The sequence below is a fragment of the Podarcis erhardii genome (assembly GCF_964252035.2).
Source record: "Podarcis erhardii genome assembly, chromosome: 9".
NCBI classification, from domain to species: domain Eukaryota; kingdom Metazoa; phylum Chordata; class Lepidosauria; order Squamata; family Lacertidae; genus Podarcis; species Podarcis erhardii.
In genome coordinates, this window is record NC_138512.1 from 76,936,086 (window position 1) to 76,960,401 (window position 24,316).

Genomic DNA, 24,316 nt, shown 5'->3' on the forward strand with positions numbered 1-24,316 from the left:
GATCTCCTTCCCCCCTCTGCTCCTTGTTCTGTTCCTCCCGACACACTGGTAACTCCACCCTCTTCACTCCGTTCCGGTGGAGAAGCCGGTCCCGATCTCCAACTCCCACTGGCGGTTCCCCCTACGTTCCCCTGCTCCTGACTGCTTCCCCCTTGGGCTCCCCTTGGCTTGACCAGGGGGGCTCCCTTTTGGGAATCCTCCGATTCACTGGACGGACTCATGGACCATCTCGGGTCATTGTCGTCCTCTTCCTCGTCAGCCTGGAATCCTTCTCCCTCACTCTCGGTCTCCTCCCTCCTCTGCGCCTCTCTCCCTGAACCCCTGACAGCTGATGTTTCCACTGTGAAATTGCTTAGATATCTTTTAATGGGAAGCGGTTCCTGGATGGGGTTTAGGACAAACAAAGCTGCTCTGGTGTCGTTGTTGTGTTTTAGTTGCGATTCCTGGCTTTGCAGGGGGCTGGACTAGATGGCCCCTGGGGTCCCTTACAGCTCCGCACTTCCACGAGGGTAAAGAACGGAGAGGCAGCAATGGAATGATATGTGACAAAAAGAGAGAAGTGAGTCTCAAGACCAGTGCCAGTTTGGGATTTATTTTTTATTGTTATACAAAGGGGAAAAATCTAGCACAATCCGAGATATGAATTTGCATCCCCTTCCTTTAGTTCTCTCCCTCCAACGTGCGATAAAACAAGTTTCTAAAAATGCCTTCTCTCTTTGCTTGTTACTCAGGGGGGCTGGGAAACAACTGGAGCTAAATTACATCTATTTTCACTGCACAGAACTCCCATAAGCCAAGGCATATGACACATTCTTCTCCTAATTTGTGCCTGTTAATGACATTATGCAAATTGGAATGCTTTGATCAGCTTCTCGTCTGCATTTTCTTCTTCTTCTTCTTCTTCTTTTTTCCTCCCAAAAAATAAAAAATTCCCTTCCAGCCAGCAACCAACCCGCTTCAGTAACCGCTGCCTGCAGATGATTGGGCGGTGTTGGCCACATTTGAGGGCGCTGGGCGTCGGCGGAGCAGGTTGCGGAGTGCAAGGATTGGCTTCCTTAGGTAAATCTAGCCTCAGGCTCTCCATCTGTGAAATGGGCTTCTAGGGGGCAGAAAACCAGGGGCAGAACAGAGGAATGCTTTGCATTCTAGGAATGTGATGGCGGTGGCGATGCCAAGAGGGTGTGTTTGCTTTCTTTCAGGCATGGCCACCGGATTAAGAAGCCAAAATGATAAAAGATATAAGGAGGACTGGATATTATATATTGATTATATGCAAAATTACTATAAGTGGGCAATTAGCATACCTGGATGGTCATATTTTCAGCTGTGTAAGTTAGAACGAGAGTTAACAGGAGAAGCAGAGAAAGACTGGGGAAATTAAGAGAACGCGAGAGGAAGTGGAAGATAAAAGGAACCATGGATTGAGACCAAGGGTTTTGTTCTTGTGTTAAAATGTATCAGAATATATTTTTAAAAACCCATTAAAAGATGTGTTTGCATGAGGACTTTAACAATAACCAGGGCAGTTCATCTTTACATCTTTAGGCACCAGGTGAAAACATTCTTTTTAAACCAGGCCCTTTGGCTGATAAATATTCTAGGTAAAGGTAAAGGACCCCTGACAGTTAAGTCCAGTTGTGAACGACTCTGGGGTTGCGGCGCTCATCTCGCTTTACTGGCCGAGGGAGCTGACATTTGTCCACAGACAGTTTTTTCGGGTCATGTGGCCAGCATAACTAAGCCACTTCTGGCAAAACAAGAGCAGCGCACGGAAACGCCATTTACCTTCCAAGTCTCTTGGGCTTGCCGATCAGAAGGTCAGAAGTTTGAATCCCCGCGACAGGGTGAGCTCCTGTTGCTCTGTCCCAGCTCCTGCCAACCTAGCCAACCTAGCAGTTCAAAAGCACGCTAGTGCAAGTAGATAAGTAGGTACCACTGCAGCGGGAAGGTAAACGTCGTTTCTGTGCGCTCTGGTTTCCATCACGGTGTTCCATTGCACCAGAAGCGGTTTGGTCATGCTGGCCACATGACCCGGAAAGCTGTCTGTGGACAAACGCTGGCTCCCTCGGCCTGAAAGCGAGCTGAGCGCCACAACCCCAGAGTCACCTTTGACTGGACTTAACCATCCAGGGTCCTTTACCTTTATATCTGTCTGTCTGTCTGTCTGTCTGTCTGTCTGTCTGTCTGTCTGTCTATATATCCATCTATCTATCTTCTATATCTATCCATCTATCTATCTATCATCTATCTATATCTATAAAGGTAAAGGTAAAGGGACCCCTGACCATTTGGTCCAGTTGTGACCGACTCTGGGGTTGCGGCACTCATCTCGCTTTACTGGCCGAGGCAGCTGGCATACAGCTTCTGGGTCATGTGGCCAGCATGACTATGCCGCTTCTGGCGAACCAGAGCAGCACATGGAAATGCCATTTACCTTCCCATCAGAGCGGTACCTATTTATCTACTTGCACTTTGACGTGCTTTTGAACTGCCAGGTTGGCAGGAGCAGGGACTGAACAATGGGAGCTCACCCCGTCGCAGGGATTTGAACAGCCGACCTTCTGATCAGCAAGTCCTAGGCTCTGTGGTTTAACCCACAGCGCCACCCACGTCCCCATCTATATCTATATCTATTTCTCATAGACAGATAGAGAAATATCAGCTATCTATTATCTATCTATCCATCTATCTATCTATATCATCTGTCTGTCTGTCCGTCTGTCTGTCTGTCTGTCTATCTATCTATCTATCTATCTATCTATCTATCTATTCATCTATCTATCTATCTATCTATCTATCTATCTATCATCTATCTATCTATCTATCTATCTATCTGGCTATCTGTCCATCTGTCTGTCTATCTATCTATCATTATCTATCTATCTATCTATCTATCTATCTATCTATCTATCATCTATCTAATCTATCTATCTATCTATCTATCTGACTATCTGTCCATCTTTCCATCTGTCTATCTAATATATAGAATATGATGACTGTGCAAATCCTGGCTGATCCCCAAACGCCTGTCTTTCTCCTCAGCCCGGAACTGCATGCGGCTGCAAGTGTTGGAGCTGGACCACGTGACGGAGGTGAACCAGGAAGTGGCGGCTGAGGTGTGTCGGGAAGGCCTGAAGGGGCTGGAGATGCTGGTCTTGACATCCACCCCAGTCACACCCAAAGCCTTGCTGCATTTCAACAGTGAGTGGGAACCCCCCTCCCCAAAAAAGCAAAGCCATGGGGCAGGTGGGCTGCAGGAAGGTTCCTGCCACGTTCCTGGTCCTAGGGTGGCACCTAGGGGAGACAGCCAACAAAAGATGGGATGGGACCTCTGGAAGGTTCTGGTCCAGTTGGCCATGGTGGGAAGAGGATGCTGGACCAAATGGGCCTGATCCTGCAAGACCTTCATATGTTGGGGCTCAGTGATAAGATCCCTGGAAACCCAACTGGCTGGTCATTGTTGGGGCAGCAAAGGTTCTTCAGTGTCTTTTTGGGTGGCTAGAAGAGACTCAGAAGAACTATCTCTACCATGAGGACATATCAGTTTTGTAGTGGCTTAACTGTCATGGCTTCCTCCAAACTTTTTTTTTGGGGGGGACACACCAGGAAACGGAATTATGTTCAAATGTGGTGGGGGTGTAAATATTTACAATTTTTTGGCCAAGGGTGTTTAAGGAGATAACAGAAATCACTGGGTTAAAGCTGACCAAAAGTCCAGAGGTAGCCCTATTCTCAATTTACAATAAGGTGCAAGGTTTGCAGGCAATAGTAATTATTATTATTATTATTATTATTATTATTATTATTATTATTATTTTGTTATTTATACCCCACCCATCTGAAGGACTTGCTCGCAAATTTATTGACAGCTGCACAAATTATTGTAGCTCAGAAGTGGAAGGGGCAAGCAGAATATAAAACGGAAGAATGGTATAAAGAGGTGTGGGATATAGCCATTAATTATAAAGCAACGTGTCATTAAGGTAAGACAGGGAATATGCAGGAGAATTGATTTTGAGGAGATATGGAGGGTGTTTGTAGAATTTATACTGTTAAAATGGAAAGGGGTCAAACCATCGCAAGAGGTGTTGAAATTTTGGGAGGTTGGATAGTTGCAATGGAATGGTCTCGGTGGTGGGGTGCACATTTTTATTCTTATTTATTTACGATTATTACTTTTTTAAAAAAATTAAAAAGAGAAATAAAGGCACTTTCATTTTTTAAAAACCATTTTTTGGGGGGGATTCATGGGTGCGCTGCAGAAGATCCTAATCTGGATTGGGGCCCATGCATCTCCTTTGCACTTTTTAGAAGTTATCCACACAGTTCCTTAACTCAGATGGCTTTCAGAGAGGATGAGATCGGGTGGCTATGAGCCATGATAGCTATGTTCTGACTCCATTTTTGGAAGCCTCTCTGTACCAGGAGCTGGTTTAGTGGGGATATCTCTCACCATGGGGAATGGCAGGCAGGGCCAGCGGCGTTGCGCTCAGATGCGGCTTGTGGGCTTCCCAAAAGGGGCATCCGCTGGCCACCGCGAGAGGTAGGAGCTGGACTAGGGGGGCCATTAGCAGTGTGACTTTTCCAGAAAAAGAGGTGCCAAAATTCACCAGAAACGCCTCCCTTGTTCTCTTATATAGGGGCAATGGTGCCCACCTGAGAGGGGCTGAAACGGAGTTCCAGTGAGTTCCAGCTTGGAGGGAAAAGCCCTGGCCATTAGCCTGACTTTTTTTTTATTTTATCACAGAGGTTGCCAACATGGCACCCATGGGTGCCAGTGTGCCACCCAGTATGACCAGTATGGCACCCACAAAGTATCTCAGTATTTTGTTGGAAGCTGCCCAAACTGGCTGGGGAAGCCCAGCCAGATGGGCGGGGTATAAATAATAAATTATTATTCTTGTTCTTGTTCTTATTCTTATTCTTATTCTTATTCTTATTCTTATTCTTATCCTTATTCTTATCAGTAGAATCCCCTCAAAAATCCAGAGTGTATGGTACTATTTGCTCTTCTTCCTTATTTTGGGTTACGGCACACACACCTTGGCAGCCATTTTGGGTTATGCCACACACCCTGTGGCAGCCATTTTGTATTATGCCACACACCCCATGGCAACCATTTTGTGTTATGCCACACACTCCATGGCAGCCATTTGTATTATGCCACACACTCCATGGCAGCCATTTGTATTATGCCACACATACACCCCATGGCAGCCATTTTGCCTTATGCCACACACACCCCTTGGCAACCATTTATATTATGCCACACACCCAATGGCAGCCATTTGTATTATGCCACACACCCCGTGGCAACCATTTTGTGTTATGCTACACACTCCATGGCAGCCATTTGTATTATGCCACACACACCCCTTGGCAGCCATTGGTATTATGCCACACATACACCCCATGGCAGCCATTTTGCATTATGCCACACACACCCCTTGGCAACCATTTATATTATGCCACACACCCAATGGCAGCCATTTGTATTATGCCACACACCCCGTGGCAACCATTTTGTGTTATGCTACACACTCCATGGCAACCATTTTGTATTATGCCACACACCCCATGGCAGCCATTTTGTTCTATGCCACAAACCTCACGGCAGCCGTTTTGTGTTATGTCACACACCCCATGGCAGCCATTTTTTTTATTTGTACCCATAGCACTAACTCAAAATTAAAAAAATGGTCCTATTGACCCCCCCACACACCCTCCAAAAAGGCCTTGCAACCCCAGATCTTATGTCTATTTTGGCTGCTGACTCTGGATATGTGGGAAAGAAGAAAAATCTACTTTCCTCACACACCTTTTCTCCCATCAAGAGGTACAAAGCTTCAGAGAAGCTCAGGTTTTCTTTTCAGTTAGGACTTAGCTGTGAAGGAACTAGTGCCAAGTAGAGTATTTATAGAGAATTTCATTGTTAAAAATAGCAGAGGTTGGCTTTCCACCAGAGCTGCTTTGTTACAGATATCCAGGAAGTTTGCTAGGCGACACGCCCTGCTGTTTTTTACACAAATAATCAATTAGCATCGCTGCCCAACAATTAATGACCTTTTAGTTGTTTGACCTGCTTGTGTTAATTAGGTAAATTAAAATGCAGTGAGAATGTTACCAATCCTCAATAAGCCTATTCTTTTTGTTTTATTTCATGTGGGAATTTATAAGCATTGTCAGAAGGAATGTCCACCTATAACATGACTTTCCTTCTCTTTTCCCTAGGAAAGAGCCAAAGCACATGCAAAATTTAGCAAGCATCCCCTTAACTCTGAGCCCCACTGATTAAATCTACTAATTCGGGGATCTATTAATTGATCTACTTTGTGGATTTATCTGCTAATTGAAAGCTCGCAGCCCGATTTATTGAATTAAAAGAAGAGGAGGCACGGTTAGAGATATGAGCAGCTCAAGCAAACTTCACCTCTCGCACAGCCGTATCAGCTGCTGCTAGCAATTTTCCAAAATAGTGATTACTAGCTCATATCGCAAATGATTATTAGCATTTAATTTAGCAGAATTCTGGCAGCTGGTACCCACAATTAATGCCATAAGCAATGCCTTAAATGGATTTACGCAGAGGGCTTTCCCTCTAGTTTTTTCAGAGGTGGGGGGAAGAACAACCAAGGATGTTCCTTTAAATAATAAGGGTGCTGGAGTTGTAGCAAATGCATCGGTCTTCTTTGGGTTGTTTTGTACAGTCATGAGGACTAGAACCCTGACCTTTCATAATCATACAAAGTGGAGATCATCAGGATTCAAGATGAAATAGCAGCTTCTCTCCTGCAGGGGTCGCCAGTGTGGCACAATAACACCCTTAAGGTCAGGGGTCCCCAAACTAAGGCCCGCGGGCCGGATAATGCCCAAGGGACTCGTTTATCCGGCCCACGGCGACCCCCGCTACCCGCTCTTACCAGCGCTGCGCAGCTGCCCACTTCCAGATCTGAGCACCGGAAAAAGCTTGTGCACATGCGCAAACATTATTTGTGCATGTGCAAGCGTTATTTGGGCATGCACAAACGTTATTTCTGGTGCACATCCGGGTCGGAAGAGGCCCGTGCACATGCGCACAAGCTATTTCCAGTGCTCCTCCGACCCAGAAGTGTGCCGGAAATAGCATGTGCACATGCATTGGGCATGAGCTTCCCCACCCTCTGGCCCGCGCGGTGATCGGCGCTGGAGACACCGGCCCAAGGCGCAGTAAGTTTGCTGACCTCTGCTTAAGGTCTTCCCCTGGTAGCCATGAAGTCCCCCCATTACCCCCCTTGGTCATGAAGCAGAAAGGGGGGGGTTTGCTTTTTTCTTCACCTCTTATGGTTTTTTTTCCCCCAAGAGAAGAGGAAATCTCCCAACCCAGATTTCATGCTGAAGACATTTCTCTTTCCTTAAAGGTGTTTGCCGGAACCTGAAGTCCATCGTGGTGCAGGTTGGGATCTCGGACTACTTTAAGGAACCAAACAGTTCTGAGGCCAGGAAGATGTTTGAGGAAATGGTGACCAAACTCCAGGTAATGAGTTTCTCACGTGGTCTAATCCTTATTAGTCTTGTTCTGCTTCTCTTCCTTTTTAGCAATGGGCTTGCTTGGAGAAAGAAGTGGCAAGAGCTCATCCTCAAAGATCCCAGGTTCAGTCTTTTCATACAGTGCTTTTTTCTGGAAAGGACGCAGAAGTACGCATACCCCTAAACATTTTATGAATCTTTGTACTTTTGTCCATTTACTGTATTTATTTTGCCTGATTTGAACTATAAAATGGTGATTTTCTGTAGTCAAAATGAGAGTACCCCTAAACATTTTTTTAGAAAATTATATATTATTATTTTATATTAATGTATAATTTTTATTAATTTTTTCTGTTTTTACAGTTTAAAATACAGTGGACCCTCTGGATACGAATTAAATTCATTTCGGGGGTTCGTACTTAACCTGAGAAGTCCGTAACTGGAGGCACCACTTCTGCACACGCACGCAGCACAATAGAGCGCTTCTGTACATCCATGCGCGGCAAAATCTGGAAGTGTACACTTCCAGGTTTGCCCTGTTCACAACTCAAAAGTTACGTATCCAGAGCGGTACATAACTCAAGGGTCCACTGTACTCTTTTAAACTTCCTTAAAATATCAATGACTTCCTTTTTTCTCTTTCCATGGTTCATTATGCATATCTTAAATCCCTGCATATTTTACACAAACTAAACCATTCAGTATTCCTTATTACATCCATCAAAATTATTTACACTGCTGAATTTATCTTTATGCTGCCAGTGTTTTCAAGTGTACACAATTTCCCCCCATATATTCATTAAACATATTACAATCTTCTCTAAATGTATATTCTTCTCCTTATCGTATTCTGTATGTTAAGTCTACAAGCTGCGCATATTCTGTCATCTTAAGCTGCCATTCTTCTTTGGTTGGGACCTCACTTGTTTTCCATTTGGGGGCTAACAAAACACGGGCCGCAGTAGTGGCATACATAAATAAACTTTTTTGACACCTGGGAATTTCCGTCTGGATTATCCGCAACAGAAAGGACTCTGGTTTTGGGGGGAAAGTACTTTGGAGCATTTTTTTCAGTCTTCAGCTGGCAAAACCTGGAGCGCCACTGCCGGTCAGTGCAGGCAATGCTGAATAAATGACAAGCAGAGCCACCCCATGACTGGCTGTAGGTAAGAAGGTGAAGACTGACAGGCAGGCTGAGATTAGAGGGCCAGACTCATTCACCCAAATCAGTGTTGGGGAACCTCTGGCCTGCAGATCAGATTTGGCCCATAAGGCCTTTTTTTTTTTTAATACTGGCCAGTCACTCCAATATTCAACTTATATGCAAAATTCATCATGCGAAAGGCTGGGCTGGATGAATCCCAAGCCGGAATTAAGATCGCCGGAAGAAATATCAACAACCTCAGATATGCAGATGACACAACCTTGATGGCAGAAAGTGAGGAGGAATTAATGGGGGTGAAAGAGGAAAGCGCAAAATATGGTCTGAAGCTCAACATCAAAAAGACTAAGAGCATGGCCACTGGGCCCATCACCTCCTGGCAAATAGAAGGGGAAGAAATGGAGGCAGTGAGAGATTTTACTTTCTTGGGCTCCATGATCACTGCAGATGGTGACAGCAGTCACAAAATAAAAGACACCTTCTTGGGAGAAAAGCAATGACAAACCTAGACAGCATCTTAAAAAGCAGAGACATCACCTTGCCAACAAAGGTCTGTATAGTTAAAGCTCTGGTTTTCCCAGTAGTGATGTATGGAAGTGAAAGCTGGACCATAAAGAAGGCTGATCGCCGAAGAATTGATGCTTTTGAATTTTGGTGCTGGGGGAGACTCTGGAGAGTCCCATGGACTGCAAGAAGATCAAACCAATCCATTCTGAAGGAAATCAGCCCTGAGTGCTCACTGGAAGGACAGATCCTGAAGCTGAGGCTCCAAGACTTTGGCCACCTCATGAGAAGAGAAGACTCCCTGGAAAAGACCCTGATGTTGGGAAAGATGGAGGGCACAAGGATAAGGGGACGACAGAGGATGAGATGGTTGCATAGTGTTCTTGAAGCTACCAGCATGAGTCTGACCAAACTGCGGGAGGCAGTGGAAGACAGGAGTGCCTGGCGTGCTCTGGTCCAGGGGGTCACCAAGAGTCGGACAGGACTAAACGACTAAACAGCACCAAGTCACTCCAATATAATGTACTTACCTGAGATCTGCAGCTGAAGGGCGGTATACGAATTTAATAAATCATAATGATAGCAGGTTATGTCAGTGGGTGCACAGGAGGGCAGAGATTGAAGCTCTTGCAAAAAGGGCTTTCAAACAGCCTCCATTCTGCGCTTTGAAGTCCCGGTAGTCGGGGCGTCAAAGCGCCACGTCACCTGCCACTGCTATGGCACAGGGTGATTGACAGGTGGGCAACCCCGCTCACCTGTCAAATTTGCCCCCCCCCCACCCAAGCTGAGGACATAAGGATCTGACCCACCCGGCCAGAAAACGTTCCCTCTCTTTGGCCCAAACATTTAGAAATTATTGGAACTCTATGGCATTTGTATAGAAAAGAACTGTCTTGTTGGAGACGTAATAAGGATAATATTTCTTTAAAACACCTGTTTTTACAATGAGCTATGCTTATTACATTTTAGGAGAAAGTAGTGGATTATATGAATATGACTGTGTGGAAAAAGTTTAAAATTTCCAGAGGATAATATTCTTTTGAGCTACATATATACGACATGGAATTTGACAACTGAGGAACGTAAATGGATTCTTCCTACCCTTACTATGGCCAAAAGACTTACATTGCTGCATTGGAAAGATAAATTGACGTCTCCATTTAATCAATGGATTGAAAACACGATTGCACTTACCACTTATGAGTAGATTGCTTATAGAAGTAGAGTTTGCGGGTGGGGGAATATAATGAAATTTGGAACCCGTTTAGGTTAAAAAATAAATATATACCATATTTTTCCGTGTATAAGATGCGCCCTATTTGGGGGGACTCCAAATTAAGAAAACACCCCTCAGCGCTACCCGTGTATAAGACGAGTCTCAATTTCAAACCTAATTTTTTGGTTTAAAAAATACAGTTATACACGGAAAAATACGGTATGTATAATGCCACTATCTATATATTAGGTAAGTATGTATGGAATTGCAATTGTTATTTCTTATAGGGTTATAGTTTATCCTTTCACATTCTCCCTTTTTATTTTTTATTCTTTGTTGTTTATTTTAAGTGTTGTTAAAAAGAATTAAGAAGAAGAAGAAGCTCTGCCCCAACTGGAGCAGCCTGTTTCCTCCCGCATACCAGTTCCCCTGAAATTTATTGCCGTCTCTCTCTTCCCTATCTCTTCCAGGCCCTGAAGAAGAGGCCAGGCTTTTCAAAGATTTTACACATTAAGGTGGAAGCTGGCTGTTAACCTTTGCAAGGGGAGAGACCAACGCGCACCCCAGATTAACACCTCCTGCCCGTCTGTTCGTAAAGACATCCTGGCGCCAACACCAGCAGCCTGCCTGCCAGCCTCAGTTCTCTGGACTGGCGCTTTCAGAAGCACCCAGCCGAGCGCACGCATCTTTGAGCAGGCCTTCCGGACTGGGCGCGACGAGCTCCTTTTCCGTGCGGTGAAGGGTCAGCTGTATCGCTGAGATGATGGTGCTATGAAAACACACACAACAAAACGCCCGGCAAAGGGATTTCTCCAGACTGCCAGCGGGAACAGCCCTTTTCCTTCTCCTTCTCCTCCTTTCATCTCGCAGAGGCAGCTGTGCAAGGGAAGCTTGGCCCTTCTTTGCAGATCCTTCCTTTGCCGTCGAGACTTTCTCTTTCTTTTCGCCCTTCAACAACTTCTCGGCCAAGGGTGACAAATCAACGGGGCTCCCTCGACTCCCTCGATTCGCCCTCCTCCTTTGTGGAAACGACTGGTCGTTCCTTCCTCCTGAAACTCCATCGCCTCAGAGCCTCATTTCATGTCTTTCCTTTCAGGCTCTTTCTCTCGCTCACTCTTGGTTTTTTAATGAGGGAGGGGGCAGTTCCTATTGTGGGGAGAAGCGGGGATTCCTGTTCATTTTTATTTTCCCCCTCTCTCTTATGAAAGAAAAGGCAAAGCTGAATTTCCCTGCGGCCAGAGACCGCTACAATCCTAAGAGAACAAATCTCCTACCTTGCAGAGGAACCCTGGAATGTTCTCCCCGCTGATCAATTTCCGTCTTGGAGCCAGGAACATAGGAAGTTGCCTTATACAGAGTCAGGCCCTTGGTCCATCTAGCTCAGTATTGTCTATATCGACTGATAGCTGCTCTCCGTGGTTTCAGGCAGGGAGTCTTCCCCAGTCCTCCCAGGAGATGCTGAGGACTGAACCCAGGACCTGGGCCGCTGAGCCAGGGCCCTTGTTCTCTCTCCTGCACAGGCCATAAAGCATCTTTGCCTGCAACATCCTGTTTTCATCTCTTGCCACCAACTTTTTCCTGATTCATGGAAAGCCGCCGCCTTCCTCTTCTGGCGGGTGGCTTCGCCGAGTGATTAATCGTTTGGCAATTGGCACAGTGGAAAGGAGATGTTTCTGCTTTGAATGTAAGCCTCCTCCATCCATCATCCCTAGCTTGCCTGCTTTCCAGGAGGCAGGGAGATCCAGTTCCCCCCCCACACACACACACACAATTTACAGATCTGCAAGTGCCCTCCAGGTATTAACTGGCCCCTGACATTAACCAGTTCCCAATCCCTGCCGTTTATGCCAAGATTTAGGGAGCACATAGCTTCCAGAAATGAGAGGAACCAGCTCTGCCCAAATTTCTCAGGCAGATGGCTTTGCTTCAGTTGGATTTCTTGGGGAAGCAGAAGGATGGAGTTTGCAGTCAGCATCCTGCTGTGACGATGGATCCGCAGCAAAAATGACACAGCTAGCAAGTGCAGGTTCCAGATCCTGCAAGGAGGAGCCTGGCTTATAAGCTCATGGCCAAAGCATTTGATCAACCTGAGAAAATCCTTTCTGGCATAGCATTTATGCTGAATCCCCAGGGGCAGTCGAGGGCTGGCCTTGAGGACTCGCGGGAAGCATTTCTGAGTCTAAGCCAAGGGTCGCTACGCTGTGCCTTCATCAGCTGGAATTATCCGAAGCTGTTTTTATTCCATCAGAGCATCTCCATTCTTGGGGGGGGGGGGGCGAGGCTGACCTGTTGGATTTCTGCCTGGTGTGCAGCTGATGAAGGCACAAGCTTCATGCCAGAAAAAACAAGGCAACCCCCATCTCAGAGCCAACCCTTATCAGAGCCAACCCTTATCAAGTAGCTGTTGGACTCCCGGTTCAGTACAGTAAGCCTGCAACTTATACACATTTAATTTATATTCAGCTTTATGCACTTTGCAAAAAAAATAAATAAAATTAAAAGGGGGCATGCATCCAGGAAAAATGTCTTTGGCAATCCTATACGCCATTGCACCCCATGTGTTTTGATTATACACAATTTTGGATTTATGTACAGTGCCCAGAATGCAATGTAAGTTGCAGGCTTAACTGTAGTTACAAAGATAAGATATTTGAAAAAGACATATAGGACTATATATGGTGGATTCTAAAGCTTCTATTACTTGAGTGGTATTACCTGAGAGAGAAAACTGATAATCAGTCTCCCCCCCCCCTCAAAAAAAGGAGAGAGGATCCTTATTCTTTATGTTGCAACCAAAAAGCACCAAGAATTCTGTGGCAAGAATAAGTTGTGCAAAGCACACTTGATGATGACACCATTGTTGATTTTGGGGGTTCTTGAACACAGAACCCTCAGTGTGAACAGGAAGGCTGCAGAAACTGCAAATTAGTTTAGGCTGCACCTGGGCTTCTTCTATGCACCATTCAAAGTGAAAAGGTTAATCCTTCTTAGGGCCGTGTTATCATTTGCCACTGAATCAGAGCAAACGTCAGTCAGGTTTTCTCCAATGGACAGTTGCTCAGATTTATCGCGAAGGAACGGGTGTTCCACAGGGGAAGGGGGTGGAGCAGAAGCAAAACCACTTGCACCCATGCTTTTTAGGGACGAGACAAGTGGATGTCTGAATGGGCCCTGAATCAGAATGCTTCAGGACCCTGGACAGAGCCCCATGGAAGGTGCTCCCTGGACCCACACAGGGGAGAGAGTACTTGCCTGAACAAGATGCAGAGGACTTTTTAGGGCCAAGTGGTAAGTGTGCCTTTAATATAGATATTTAAAATAATTAAGAAGAGTGTGTATGCAGGTTGCAAGCTTCAACCCAGCAGGAGCTGGCTGCAAATTAGAGAACAGATAGTCTGCAGGTTCTGCACCCCTCCCAATTAACCTCCATCTCCAAGACATTACAAAGGCCAACTAGGCATTTAGGCCCTGAAATCTTTGGTATGGGATGCTGCTGATTCTAGTGTTAGGGGAAATTCACACTCAAAAGCTGTTGGGTTTTCATGAGGACTTTTAAAAAAATGACAGATCTACTTGCAGCTCCTGGCCAAGTGACACATTGGGTGGAAAACCTACGTTTGGTGCCATGTGAAGTGTTAAATTGCCCTAAGAAGATCTCTCAGTTTGGGCAGGCAATAAATAGTCTCTAAGAATTCATATAGCAACACTGGGGAGAATGAGAATTCAGAGAAAAGGAGGGTCAACGGAACCCGCTCGGAGATTTTGGATCTGCAAAAATCCAGTTCTGCTTCACAGAATTATTGCCTTTTCCAGCAGCCAACTCTCACAGGTAGTGATTTTTATTTTATTTTAATCCTGATTCCGAAAGACTTGCACAACCTTTGGGGGTTTTTGTTTTCCTGTCGTGGGGGCACAAAGGTCACAAATCCTGGAGTAAATGGAGAGCTTTTGCAGGAAGGAGGCCCCAGAATGCATTGCTCCACCTGCAGCTTGAGATGCACTGCATTCTGAGAAATGCAGTCTTCAAGGAGCAGGGTGCCCTCGTGTTTACAAGGAAGGCAGCCATTTTGCCAAAGTTTCTTTTTTCATCATGGCCCTGGAGGTGACACTGAAGGGACAGGAGGAGGAAGGGAGCAAAGTGTTTGGTGTGGTCCGAAGAGTCTAAAAGGATGCCTAAAAAACCAGCAAAAATTAAAAATAATCATCCAATAAGAAGGAATGAAACGAAAAGCAACAAGGATGGAGGAGAAAGTGAACACGAGCCTCCTAAATTCCACATTTTGATACTTTTTAAACACTAGAGTTTTCTGGCAGTGGCGATAAACCATGAGCTTGAACAGTCGCCTTTGACACAGTGCAGAAACTTGAACAAACGTTACCTTAAATTCAAGAAAAGTCAGTATTTATTTCTATAAAGAATTAAAATAAAATAAAAGACGAAGAGAGATTTTAAAGCAAAGTTATTTACTCAGCATGTGTCGCTATGCTCTGTTCTTAGTGAGGGATTGCTTTAACTGAGAGTCGTTTCGGGGACTGATTTATTTATTTTGGTTCCTCCTCGTTCATCAAGGGCAGAGAAGGTCAGCTCATGAGGATGTTTGCTGCTGCTATGACTACAATTTCCATTACTTTCTGCCCCCTCTCGCCTTCTTTTCCTTTTTGAAAGAGAGTGCCAGAGAGGAAACCAGCCCATCGGATGTGAGGAGGACTCAAGAGCCAATTCTGGCCTGATACTATCTTTCTTGCCCTCGTTCTAATGCATCTTTCTGCAGAGTCTCTGGTAGTGGAAGAATCTAAGGTTCGGGTCCCCCTGATTAATCCAGGGATGTGCCCTCAGGGCTGTGGATTTAGCTGGAACATTCTTTCATTTTTGGAAGCGGGGGGCAGCTGTGACAGCATCCAGCTACGTCAAATCCTCCAAGCAATGGCATTCGACTGGATGGAGTGGCTACCGGCGGGGAGGGGAGCTTTCCCTCCTTTTCCACTTGTTGCCCCCAAGATCGCATTCCAAGGGATGTGTGAACAGAGGGCAGCGGTCAAGAACTGCGCATGGTGCGCAGCGATTCGCCTGGGAAGCCACGATTTCATGTTACCAGGACATATAACTGGGAGGGAAGGTGGAAGAGCAGGATTAAAAGGTGTGACTCAGAGGATCAGAGACCAAAGTGTCTTCTAAGAGATATTTCATCTCTAGGTTTGGAGGGTTGTTGGGGGAGGGCGAGGAGAGCAAGATGTTTATTTATTTATTTACCTATGTGTTTATTTATTTATTGGGTGGAATGACATCGCTATTTATTTTCTCTTTTTTAAAGAAAATAAGAATGATGATGATGATGATGATGATAACTGTGAGATTCTCTGCCTGTGAACTTTGGTCAAAATTGAGCTATGGGTGTGTGGTCTCCCTCCCTTTTATTATTATTATTATCATAAATCCCTGACTGGTTCATGGCGTTCCCTTCTTCCCTGTCCCCCACCCCATCAGTCTCACAGCTCACTGTGCTGCGAAGGCAGGAAAAAAGAGGTTTGTAAGTGGATGATGATGTGATGTTGGCTGGAAATTATCCCCCCCCCCCTGCAGTGTTAACCCTTGCACCCTTTGAACAGGACCTGAGCACTTTTGATATATGTTTTCTTTCCTGTTTAAAACATATGTTTATTATTCTTATTCTTAACCCAGAAATCAGATAGTTGGGGCCACGATCCAGTTAGCACCTGCAAACCTCACAGATTCCAATGGGAAACCACAGAGCTTAACTTTCTTCTATGGGCATCAATAAGACTTAAAAGTGTTTTACTTTGTTCTGCACTTATCTGTTCAGAAGTAGGTCTAACTGAGTTCAATGGGAAGCATGTAGAGAACTGCAGACTAACAGGAGCTGGATCAAGCCCCCTGACCTGCTGGGTGTCATAACGTAAATCTGAGCCAAAAAACTTGTTTTGTGTTCTTTTAAGAAAAAGCTGGGTGGGAGGCAGAAAATGTCTCTGCAATGCTTTGAAGGCAAATGAATTTTTCTTAATGTGGTCATTTGTATTACTGGGTTCCGTGAGGGTGTTCTAAAGGCCTTTGGGGAATATAAACATTAATTGAACGGATAGTGCAGGAAATGGTATGCTCAGGTTGAAGAGCTGCTTAGCACATCAGCGTGCCTCAGTCGATCGCTCCACCCTCTACGGCTCACAGCTAAAGCCCTGCTCAGAGGTTTGGGTTGCCCTCCATGCCTTCAGTGGGTACAGTGTGGGGCAACAGGCTCGGCTCTCCCTGCCCACATCTGCTAAATACATGGAGAAGAACCCAGATTTATGAAAAGGGCTTGGATGTGCAAGCAGTTTTCCCTTAAAAAGCAAGGCGGCATATGAACATCCTTTTCTATGGGGATTGCACTATGATGGGGAGTTCATACACACAGGCTATGACTTCATGGTGCACTCATTGAGAAATTTGCATGCAAGTGGAAGTTGAGCCACAGTGTATTGGGGAGGGGGCATTTCCCAACAGCAGTTCACCTTCTGCAAAATGGGGGTGGCTATTTTTGTGCAGAGAGGCTATACCAGGGGTCGGCAAGGCTTACCAGCCATGGGCCAGATCATTCCCACTGAGATCCTCCGTAGGCTGGACCGGCGCAGCACATGCCCAGATGCCGAAAATCACACCCACACAGAAGCGTTTTTTGGCATCTGGCCATGTGCAGACGCAGTTTCCAGTATCTGTGCATGCGCATATGCGGTTTCCAGCGCCACTTGGCAAGTCCCCATGCTGTGCTACACTGGTTTAGCGCAGCGTGTGAGGGACTCGCCAAGGGAGCGGCTCGTGGGCCAGTAAAACGGTCTTCATGGGCTGCATCTGGCCCATGGGCCACACGTTGCCAACCCCTGTGCTATGCTATGCAGTTGCTACCTGTATAGTAGCAAGGAGTGGGGGAGGAATTTGGTTCAGATGGCATTCAAATTCAAATTTCCCAGATTCACATTTTTCCAAAACAGCACAGGAACTTTGAAATCTACATATCCCCGAATTTTGCAATGCATTTCTCCAGACAAGTAATGTGTGCCCCCCCAAAAAAGGGAATTGTGTTAAATGTGCATATAAATGCATACATCAGTGAAAATAGCACAATCAGGGGAAATGCTGTGGAAAAATGTCTTCGGTCTGTGAAATTGCATACAAATATGTGTTTATTAGGAGAAATTTGCATGAAATTGTGATGGATTTTCATAAGCACTTTTTTAAAAAGAAAAAAAGAAAAATTGCAAGTTGCTGCAAAATGTGGAGAACTGATTAAGATTGGAACACTGAGAAACTGGAAAAAACCAAAATTGACAGATTCCCCCACCCGTAAAAGTACCTGCTGCCCCTTTGACTTTGAAGGAGACTGCCTAGCACTGGCCATGCTTTGGAGGGAGATGGGGACAGATGGCGGAGTCGCCGCAAAAGGCAGCGATTCATCTTTCGCTCTTTCCAAGCAAACTTCACACCTCCCTTTTTGCAATGTCACCTTCTGCTGAGCAAAATGAACCCGGGGAAAATCTGGCACAGCTGGTGCACGAAGCGTTTTTGCCGCCGAGTGGGTTTGTTTTAACGTGGTTTGCAAAGTGGAGACGCCTCTTTGCATTTTGCAAAGATCAAAGCCCGTTTCTGGTGGCTGCAGCTACCCGGCTTGTTGGTGCTATTGCTGCTCCAATGCGCTTTTGTAAAACTGTCAAATGTTGAAGCTTTGTGGTGTCGGTCTGCGCGGGAAGAGGGAAACTTTGAGCGTGAAGCCTTCTGCGTCGTGTCATTTAGCACGTGGCGCTATCCGAACGAAGTGAAACGTACGCCTCTGCCATTTGCGGCATGGGATCTGCTTCTAAGATCCAGGGCTGGCTCAAGCATTGGCCAGTGGGAGCACATGGCTTAAGCACCAACACCAGACGAGGAGGAGAAGGAGGAGGGAGCAGTTTATGGGCAAGGATCATAGGTTGGCGGTAGAGCATCTTGCTTGCATGCGGAAGGTCACAATGTAGATCTGGAAGAGACCCCTGCCTGAAACTCTGCAAAGGCAATGCCAGTTAGAGTAGACAGTATTGAACTGCATTGAACTTTGGCCAAGTCCTACGTAACTAGCTTGGATTTTGAGTATGGGTAGAGGAAAGTGCCCTGAATGCCACAGTCGGCTACTAAGGGGAAGAGTGTCAGACCAGATCCATGGTGGAAGTTTACGCAGCCAGTGCAGGAGATGGGAAATGCCAGAGGGATGTGGTCAGTGCACATCTCGGGTCCATGGCATCAGCTGCTGTCCCAGAAAAAATGAAAACTGTCTACTGATCAGGATCATGGTCGTAGAGGAGCCCACGAGCAGGGCATGAGGTTAGCAGCAATTTCTTGCTGTTACTTCTCCCATTGTTGTTGTTGTTTAGTTGTTTAGTCGTGTCCGACTCTTCGTGACCCCCTGGACCAGAGCACGCCAGGCCCTCCTGTCTTCCACTGCCTCCCGCAGTTTGGTCAAACTCATGCTGGTAGCTTCAAGAACACTGTCCCACCATCTTGTCCTCTGCCGTCCCCTTCTCCTTGCGCCCTCCATCTTTCCCAACATCAGGGTCTTTTCCAGGGAGTCTTCTCATGAGGTGGCCAAAGTCTTGGAGCCTCAGCTTCAGGATCTGTCCTTCCAGTGAGCACTCAGGGCTGATTTCCTTCAGAATGGATTGGTTTGATCTTCTTGCAGTCCATGGGACTCTCAAGAGTCTCCTCCAGCACCAGAATTCAAAAGCATCAATTCTTTGGTGATCAGCCTTCTTTATGGTCCAGCTCTCACTTCCATACATCACTACTGGGAAAACCATAGCTTTTACTATACGGACCTTCTCCCATTAGCTTCTCCCATTAACTGGTATTAACTGCTTCTGCTCATAGATGCTCAATTCTGTTGTTAGATCTATTCCTCGATGTATTTGCACATGCTTCTTTTAAAGCCAGCAGGCCAAGCTTTCTTTTCTCCCTTCACCTGTAAATGTCATCACCCCTTGGACCAATTTCAAGGCATCTGTAAAGCTTCCATCTGATCTCCTTCCGTCCTTATGCAGTTTCTTTGCTTGTTTCATAAAATGTATATGCCACTTGATTGTAGGGGGAAAAGCTCAACGTGGTTTATACCTCCAAGGTGGGCCCTGACTGCCGAGGGCAGAGTTGTCTTTCTGCAGATTCCCAACATGTAGAGAATATCGCAGTTCTGTTGAGCAGGGCTGGAAAATTCTCCAGAGCTTTCTCTGTTTTCTTGCTCTTTCTGGAGTTGAGGGGGCGTGCTTGTCTGCGTCCCAATCCAGTAAGGATAAATGACCATCCATATTCCCATATTACCTTTCTATACAGCCTCCAGATTGTGAGGGGCCCCCAATCTGCGAACTGGGAGAAATTTTAGGAGTGTGAGCATGCACCTTGGGTTTGAGCTTCCTTGGTGGTGCTTTGGTGATATAGGTAAAGGTAAAGGGTGGCGCTGTGGGTAAAACCTCAGTGCCTAGGACTTGCCGATCGTATGGTCGGCGGTTCGAATCCCCGCGGCGGGGTGAGCTCCCGTCGTTCGGTCCCAGCTCCTGCCCACCTAGCAGTTCGAAAGCACCTTTAAGTGCAAGTAGATAAATAGGGACCGCTTTATAGCGGGAAGGTAAACGGCGTTTCCGTGTGCTGCGCTGGTGCTGGCTCGCCAGTGCAGCTTCGTCACGCTGGCCACGTGACCCAGAAGTGTCTTCGGACGGCGCCGTCTCACGGCCTCTAGAGCGAGATGAGCACACAACCCTAGAGTCGGACACGACTGGCCCGTACGGGCAGGGATACCTTTACCTTTACCTTTTTAAAGTGGGACCCCTGACCATTAGGTCCAGTCGTGGCTGACTCTGGGGTTGCAGTGCTCATCTCGCTTTATTGGCCAAGGGAGCCAGCATACTGCTTCTGGGTCATGTGGCCAGCATGACTAAGCCGCTTCTGGCGAACCAGAGCAGCGCACGGAAACGCTGTTTACCTTCCCGCCGGAGTGGTACCTATTTATCTACTTGCACTTTGACGTGCTTTCGAACTGCTAGGTTGGCAGGAGCAGGGACCAAGCAATGGGAGCTCACCCTGTCATGGGGATTTGAACCATTGACCTTTTGATCGGCAAGTCCTAGGCTCTGTGGTTTAATCCACAGCGCCACCCATGTCCCCAGTTTTGGTGATATAGTTAGTTTTATTTGCACATATCTGTACAGACCGAGCATTAGATTAGAAGGGCTTGAAGCATTAACTAACAAGAGATCTTGCTACTTCACTGGGTTCCTAAGGAAAAGCCCCCCGAGCGATAGTGCCGGTTTCTGCACAAAGAGCAAGTCAAGTCTCTGTCTCCCAGTTGCAGCTCAACAGGGGACAAAACATGACAGACCCCTGGCCTAATTACTCTACTACAACCGACAGTCATCACCGCCATCATGGGGTGGGGAAAACATTTTATGGCAATGCACCTGCACTTGGCCAATTCTGCAGTTGTGCCAAGAGAAGCTGAACAGATTTGGACAGGGCCGCTGCCTTGTTTTATTTATTTATTTTATAAAATTTTATATAGCGCTTGATTGAAAAATGAAAACGAAAACCCTCAAAGTGGTTTACCAAAATGGTAAGGCTAAGAAAAATGTGCAGAAATTGAAGGCATGAGAAAAACTGCAAAATTGCAGGCTAAAAACACCAACTTTCTAAACCTCTGGATTGGCTTGTCTAAACACACACACAAAAATGAGCAGGCACCAAAAAGAATAACAATAATAATAATATAGTGGAACCTCGGTTGTCAAATGCTTCGGAAGCCGAACAATTCAGAATCCAAACGCCGACAACCCAGAAGTGAATGCTTCCATTTTCAAACGTTTCTCTACTTTTAAAAAGGAATTTGCCCACCAGCAATTGTGGCTCGGTTGTCGAAACTTTCAGATGTTAAACAGTTTTCCAGAACAGATTATGTCCGACAACCAAGGTTCCACTATAATAATTTATTACCTATACCTCGCCCATCTGATTGGGTTGCCCCAGCCACAAGGAAGCTACCAACATAATAAGAGGAATTTTGAAAAGAGTACAGTGAAGGCAGCTGCCTAATATCAAGCAACAGGGAGTTCCAAAGGGTAGGTGCTGCCACGGTAAAAGATTGAGAATGTGGAATGGGTCTTTTGTGGCCTCTGAGATATTTCCAATTCCGCTGACCAAAGTGGCTGTGGGGCTTCATTGCAGGGGAAAGGTGGTCTCTTGGGCAAACTGGCCCCAAGTGGCTTAGAGCTTTGAATAGTAGCAGGAATGCCTTGAACTTGGCCCATTTTCTCTCACAAAGGTTGCTGGCTTGACCACCTCAGCCGTCTCTTCCTCTACAAAATTCAACCTTAGAGATCTAATACCACAGGGCTGCAGGGGACCCAAAAGAGATGTTCTGAAAAGATGCTGTGATTTGAGTTAGGCACCCAGGCAGTGCATGTGTGATGCTGTTGGATTCTGCAGATGATGATTTAATAGTGCTGATCCAACAAGTTGTGGGGGGCTGTTTCTGTCCCCCCCCCACGCACACACAGAGAGACACCATAGCAGCATCTCTTTAGGGGAAGGAGAGTTTCCCGCACCCCCACACAACTGCATGCAGGGCTCTCCGGAGAGTGGCATCATCTCTTTCATTGCTGCCATGGAGACATTTATTAAAAGATATGAAATCTTGTCAGCAGGAAGATCAATTGGTTCGGGTTGTCAAATCTTCTGCAGGCTTTCGGAGGCCTTTCTTCCTTAACAAAAGGGGTGGGGTGGGAAACGGATTTGCCTGTCAGCACCATCAGATAATCCACAGCAAAGGTGCAGAAAGAGAAACCCAGATATGTAAAGAAGATCCCTTTACACAACCTCTGCTTCAGATGAGCATTTGGCAGCCGGACTTGCCGACGTCTCAGATAAAGCAGCTGCAGGCTGTGAGAAACTGACTCTTGGAAAGTTAAAATTCTATAACCCTGCCAACCGGGTTCTGTGAGCTGCATAAATTAGGCAAATTTGCAACTGCGCCTCACGTTCCCATCCCGTGGACTTAATTCTGCGGTGTTATTATCGTGCATCATTTATTCTGGTTCCAATATCTTGTGTAAAGGACAAAGAGGGGTATTGCAAGGGGTTTGGGCCCAGACCTTGACATCTTCTTCTAGATTCTGAGACTCCACCCCAATGACCGCTCCCCACATTAAATGGGGGCGCCCTTTGCATGGTCGCGTGCAGCCCCTGGGACCCTGTGCGGCCTCATTAGCCCAGGCTTGGCTTCACCTTCCCCAGTTGGGATACCTGGAGGTCTCCACCTACCTCAGCCAGTTGACCAATCCCACCTGCTGAGGTGTTGCCAAGGTGATCAGGCCAGGTAGGTGGAGGGACCACCCAAGATCCTCCCCCTATTGTGTGGGCAGGGTGGTCCCTCCCCCTACCTGGCCTGATCACCTTGGCAACGCCTCCCCAGGCGGGATTGGGCAACTGGCTGAAGTAAGCGGAGACCTCCAGGTATCCCACCTGGGGAAGGTGAAGCCAAGCCTGTGCTAATGTTGTGTAGGGTCCAGGGGGCTGCGCATGACCACGCAAAGGGCGCCCCCCCCCCATTTAATGTGGGGAGCAGCCATTCCGTGTTAAGCACATCAAATAATAGATACTAACTATGCTTTCCAGGGGGCTATAAACTTGGTGTCAAAAAATTTTTTAAAAGCTGAAAGTTTCAGGAAGTTGAATTCTGCACTCCCTTCTGTGCTTTTCTCTGCTCCTGCAAAAATAAAAATAAAAATAAATCACAGTGTATGCACATAAATTCTATCCCTAAATATACGTCTATTTGCTCTGTCCTCTCCAGCTGCTCCCGCTCCAAGCCTGTCCATCTTCCCTGAATTTGGGGGTCGAGTTGTGAATTAGGGTTTCTACAAGGCCACATTTGTTAAAGCTTATCTGTTTTTTGGCTTGGCGCCGCCTTTAGCCTTGTGTTGTCATGACAATGGGTTAAAAGAGCCTACTTGCAGGAATTGCCTCAGGATCGGCCTTTCTCAACCTTGGGTCCTCAGATGTTGTTGGACTACAAGTCCCATCGTCCCTAACTAGCAGGACGATGATGGGATTTGTAGTCCAACAACATCTGAGGACCCAAGGCTGAGAAAGGCTACTCTGAATGGACACCATTGGTAGGCAGCCTGCCAGACGAGATGGGCCATGGATCTGGCCCTGATCATCTTCCTCACAAAGCGGGGCATCGCATAATGGGGAACGGGACACTGATAATGGTTGAATATTGGAGCGCTAAGGAGAAATAATCCAGTTTGTTGGTGAAACAGGATCTTGAGACCCAACTTAGATGAGATCTCTTTGGCAGATTCCCAAGACAGGGGGTATGTAATGGGTGAAGACACTGGTACTCCGGTCATTGTTGAATGCCAACTCCCATCCTCATCCCTGACCATTGGACATGCTGGCTGGGGCCACTGGGAGCTGGAATTCAACAACCTCTTCAGGGCCACAGACATCCCCATCTCTGATATAGGGTGCAAAAGTGTTGTCAGAATGGCAGAGAAGCGGGCTTGACTCTGCCAGTGCCTCGTGAGCTTTTGGACAATCTTTGTTCACAAAATAGCTAGGAGATAAGGAGATCTTCCCCTCCGCATTCAAAAATTAAGAAGAGTCCTTCTGGATCAGGCCAGTGGCCCATCTAGAGCAGCATCCTGTTCTCACAGTGGCCCACCAGATGCTTGTTGGAAACCAGCAAGCATGATTCGAACACAAGACCATCCTGTGGTTTCCATGGACCGGTCTTGAGAAGCATTGCTGACTCCATCTGTGGAAGCAGAGCCGAGCCATTCTGGCTAGCAACCATTGATAGCCCTCTCCTCCATGAATTTATACAATCCTTTTTAATCCTGTGGGAGTGAGTTCTATAGGT

The 24,316-nt window shown here is 46.4% G+C and overlaps 1 protein-coding gene and 1 long non-coding RNA gene across 5 annotated transcripts in view; both read left to right on the plus strand.

The window, feature by feature from the left end:
• Positions 1-15,725, plus strand: part of FBXO41 (F-box protein 41) — a 123,257-nt gene extending 107,532 nt beyond the window's left edge. For 2 of the 3 annotated variants that reach the window (XM_081876790.1, XM_081876789.1), the window contains exons 10-13: positions 941-1,059; positions 3,043-3,201; positions 7,398-7,513; positions 10,859-15,725. In XM_081876790.1, coding sequence (XP_081732916.1) covers positions 941-1,059; positions 3,043-3,201; positions 7,398-7,513; positions 10,859-10,921 — 457 coding nt within the window. In that variant the 3' untranslated portion in view covers positions 10,922-15,725. The remainder of the gene's footprint in view (positions 1-940; positions 1,060-3,042; positions 3,202-7,397; positions 7,514-10,858) is intronic. The other variant, XR_014160296.1, reaches the window with a different exon arrangement.
• LOC309350464 overlaps positions 1-24,316 on the plus strand; it is a 251,288-nt gene that overhangs the window by 93,237 nt on the left and 133,735 nt on the right. The gene's annotated exons all lie outside the window — the stretch shown is intronic.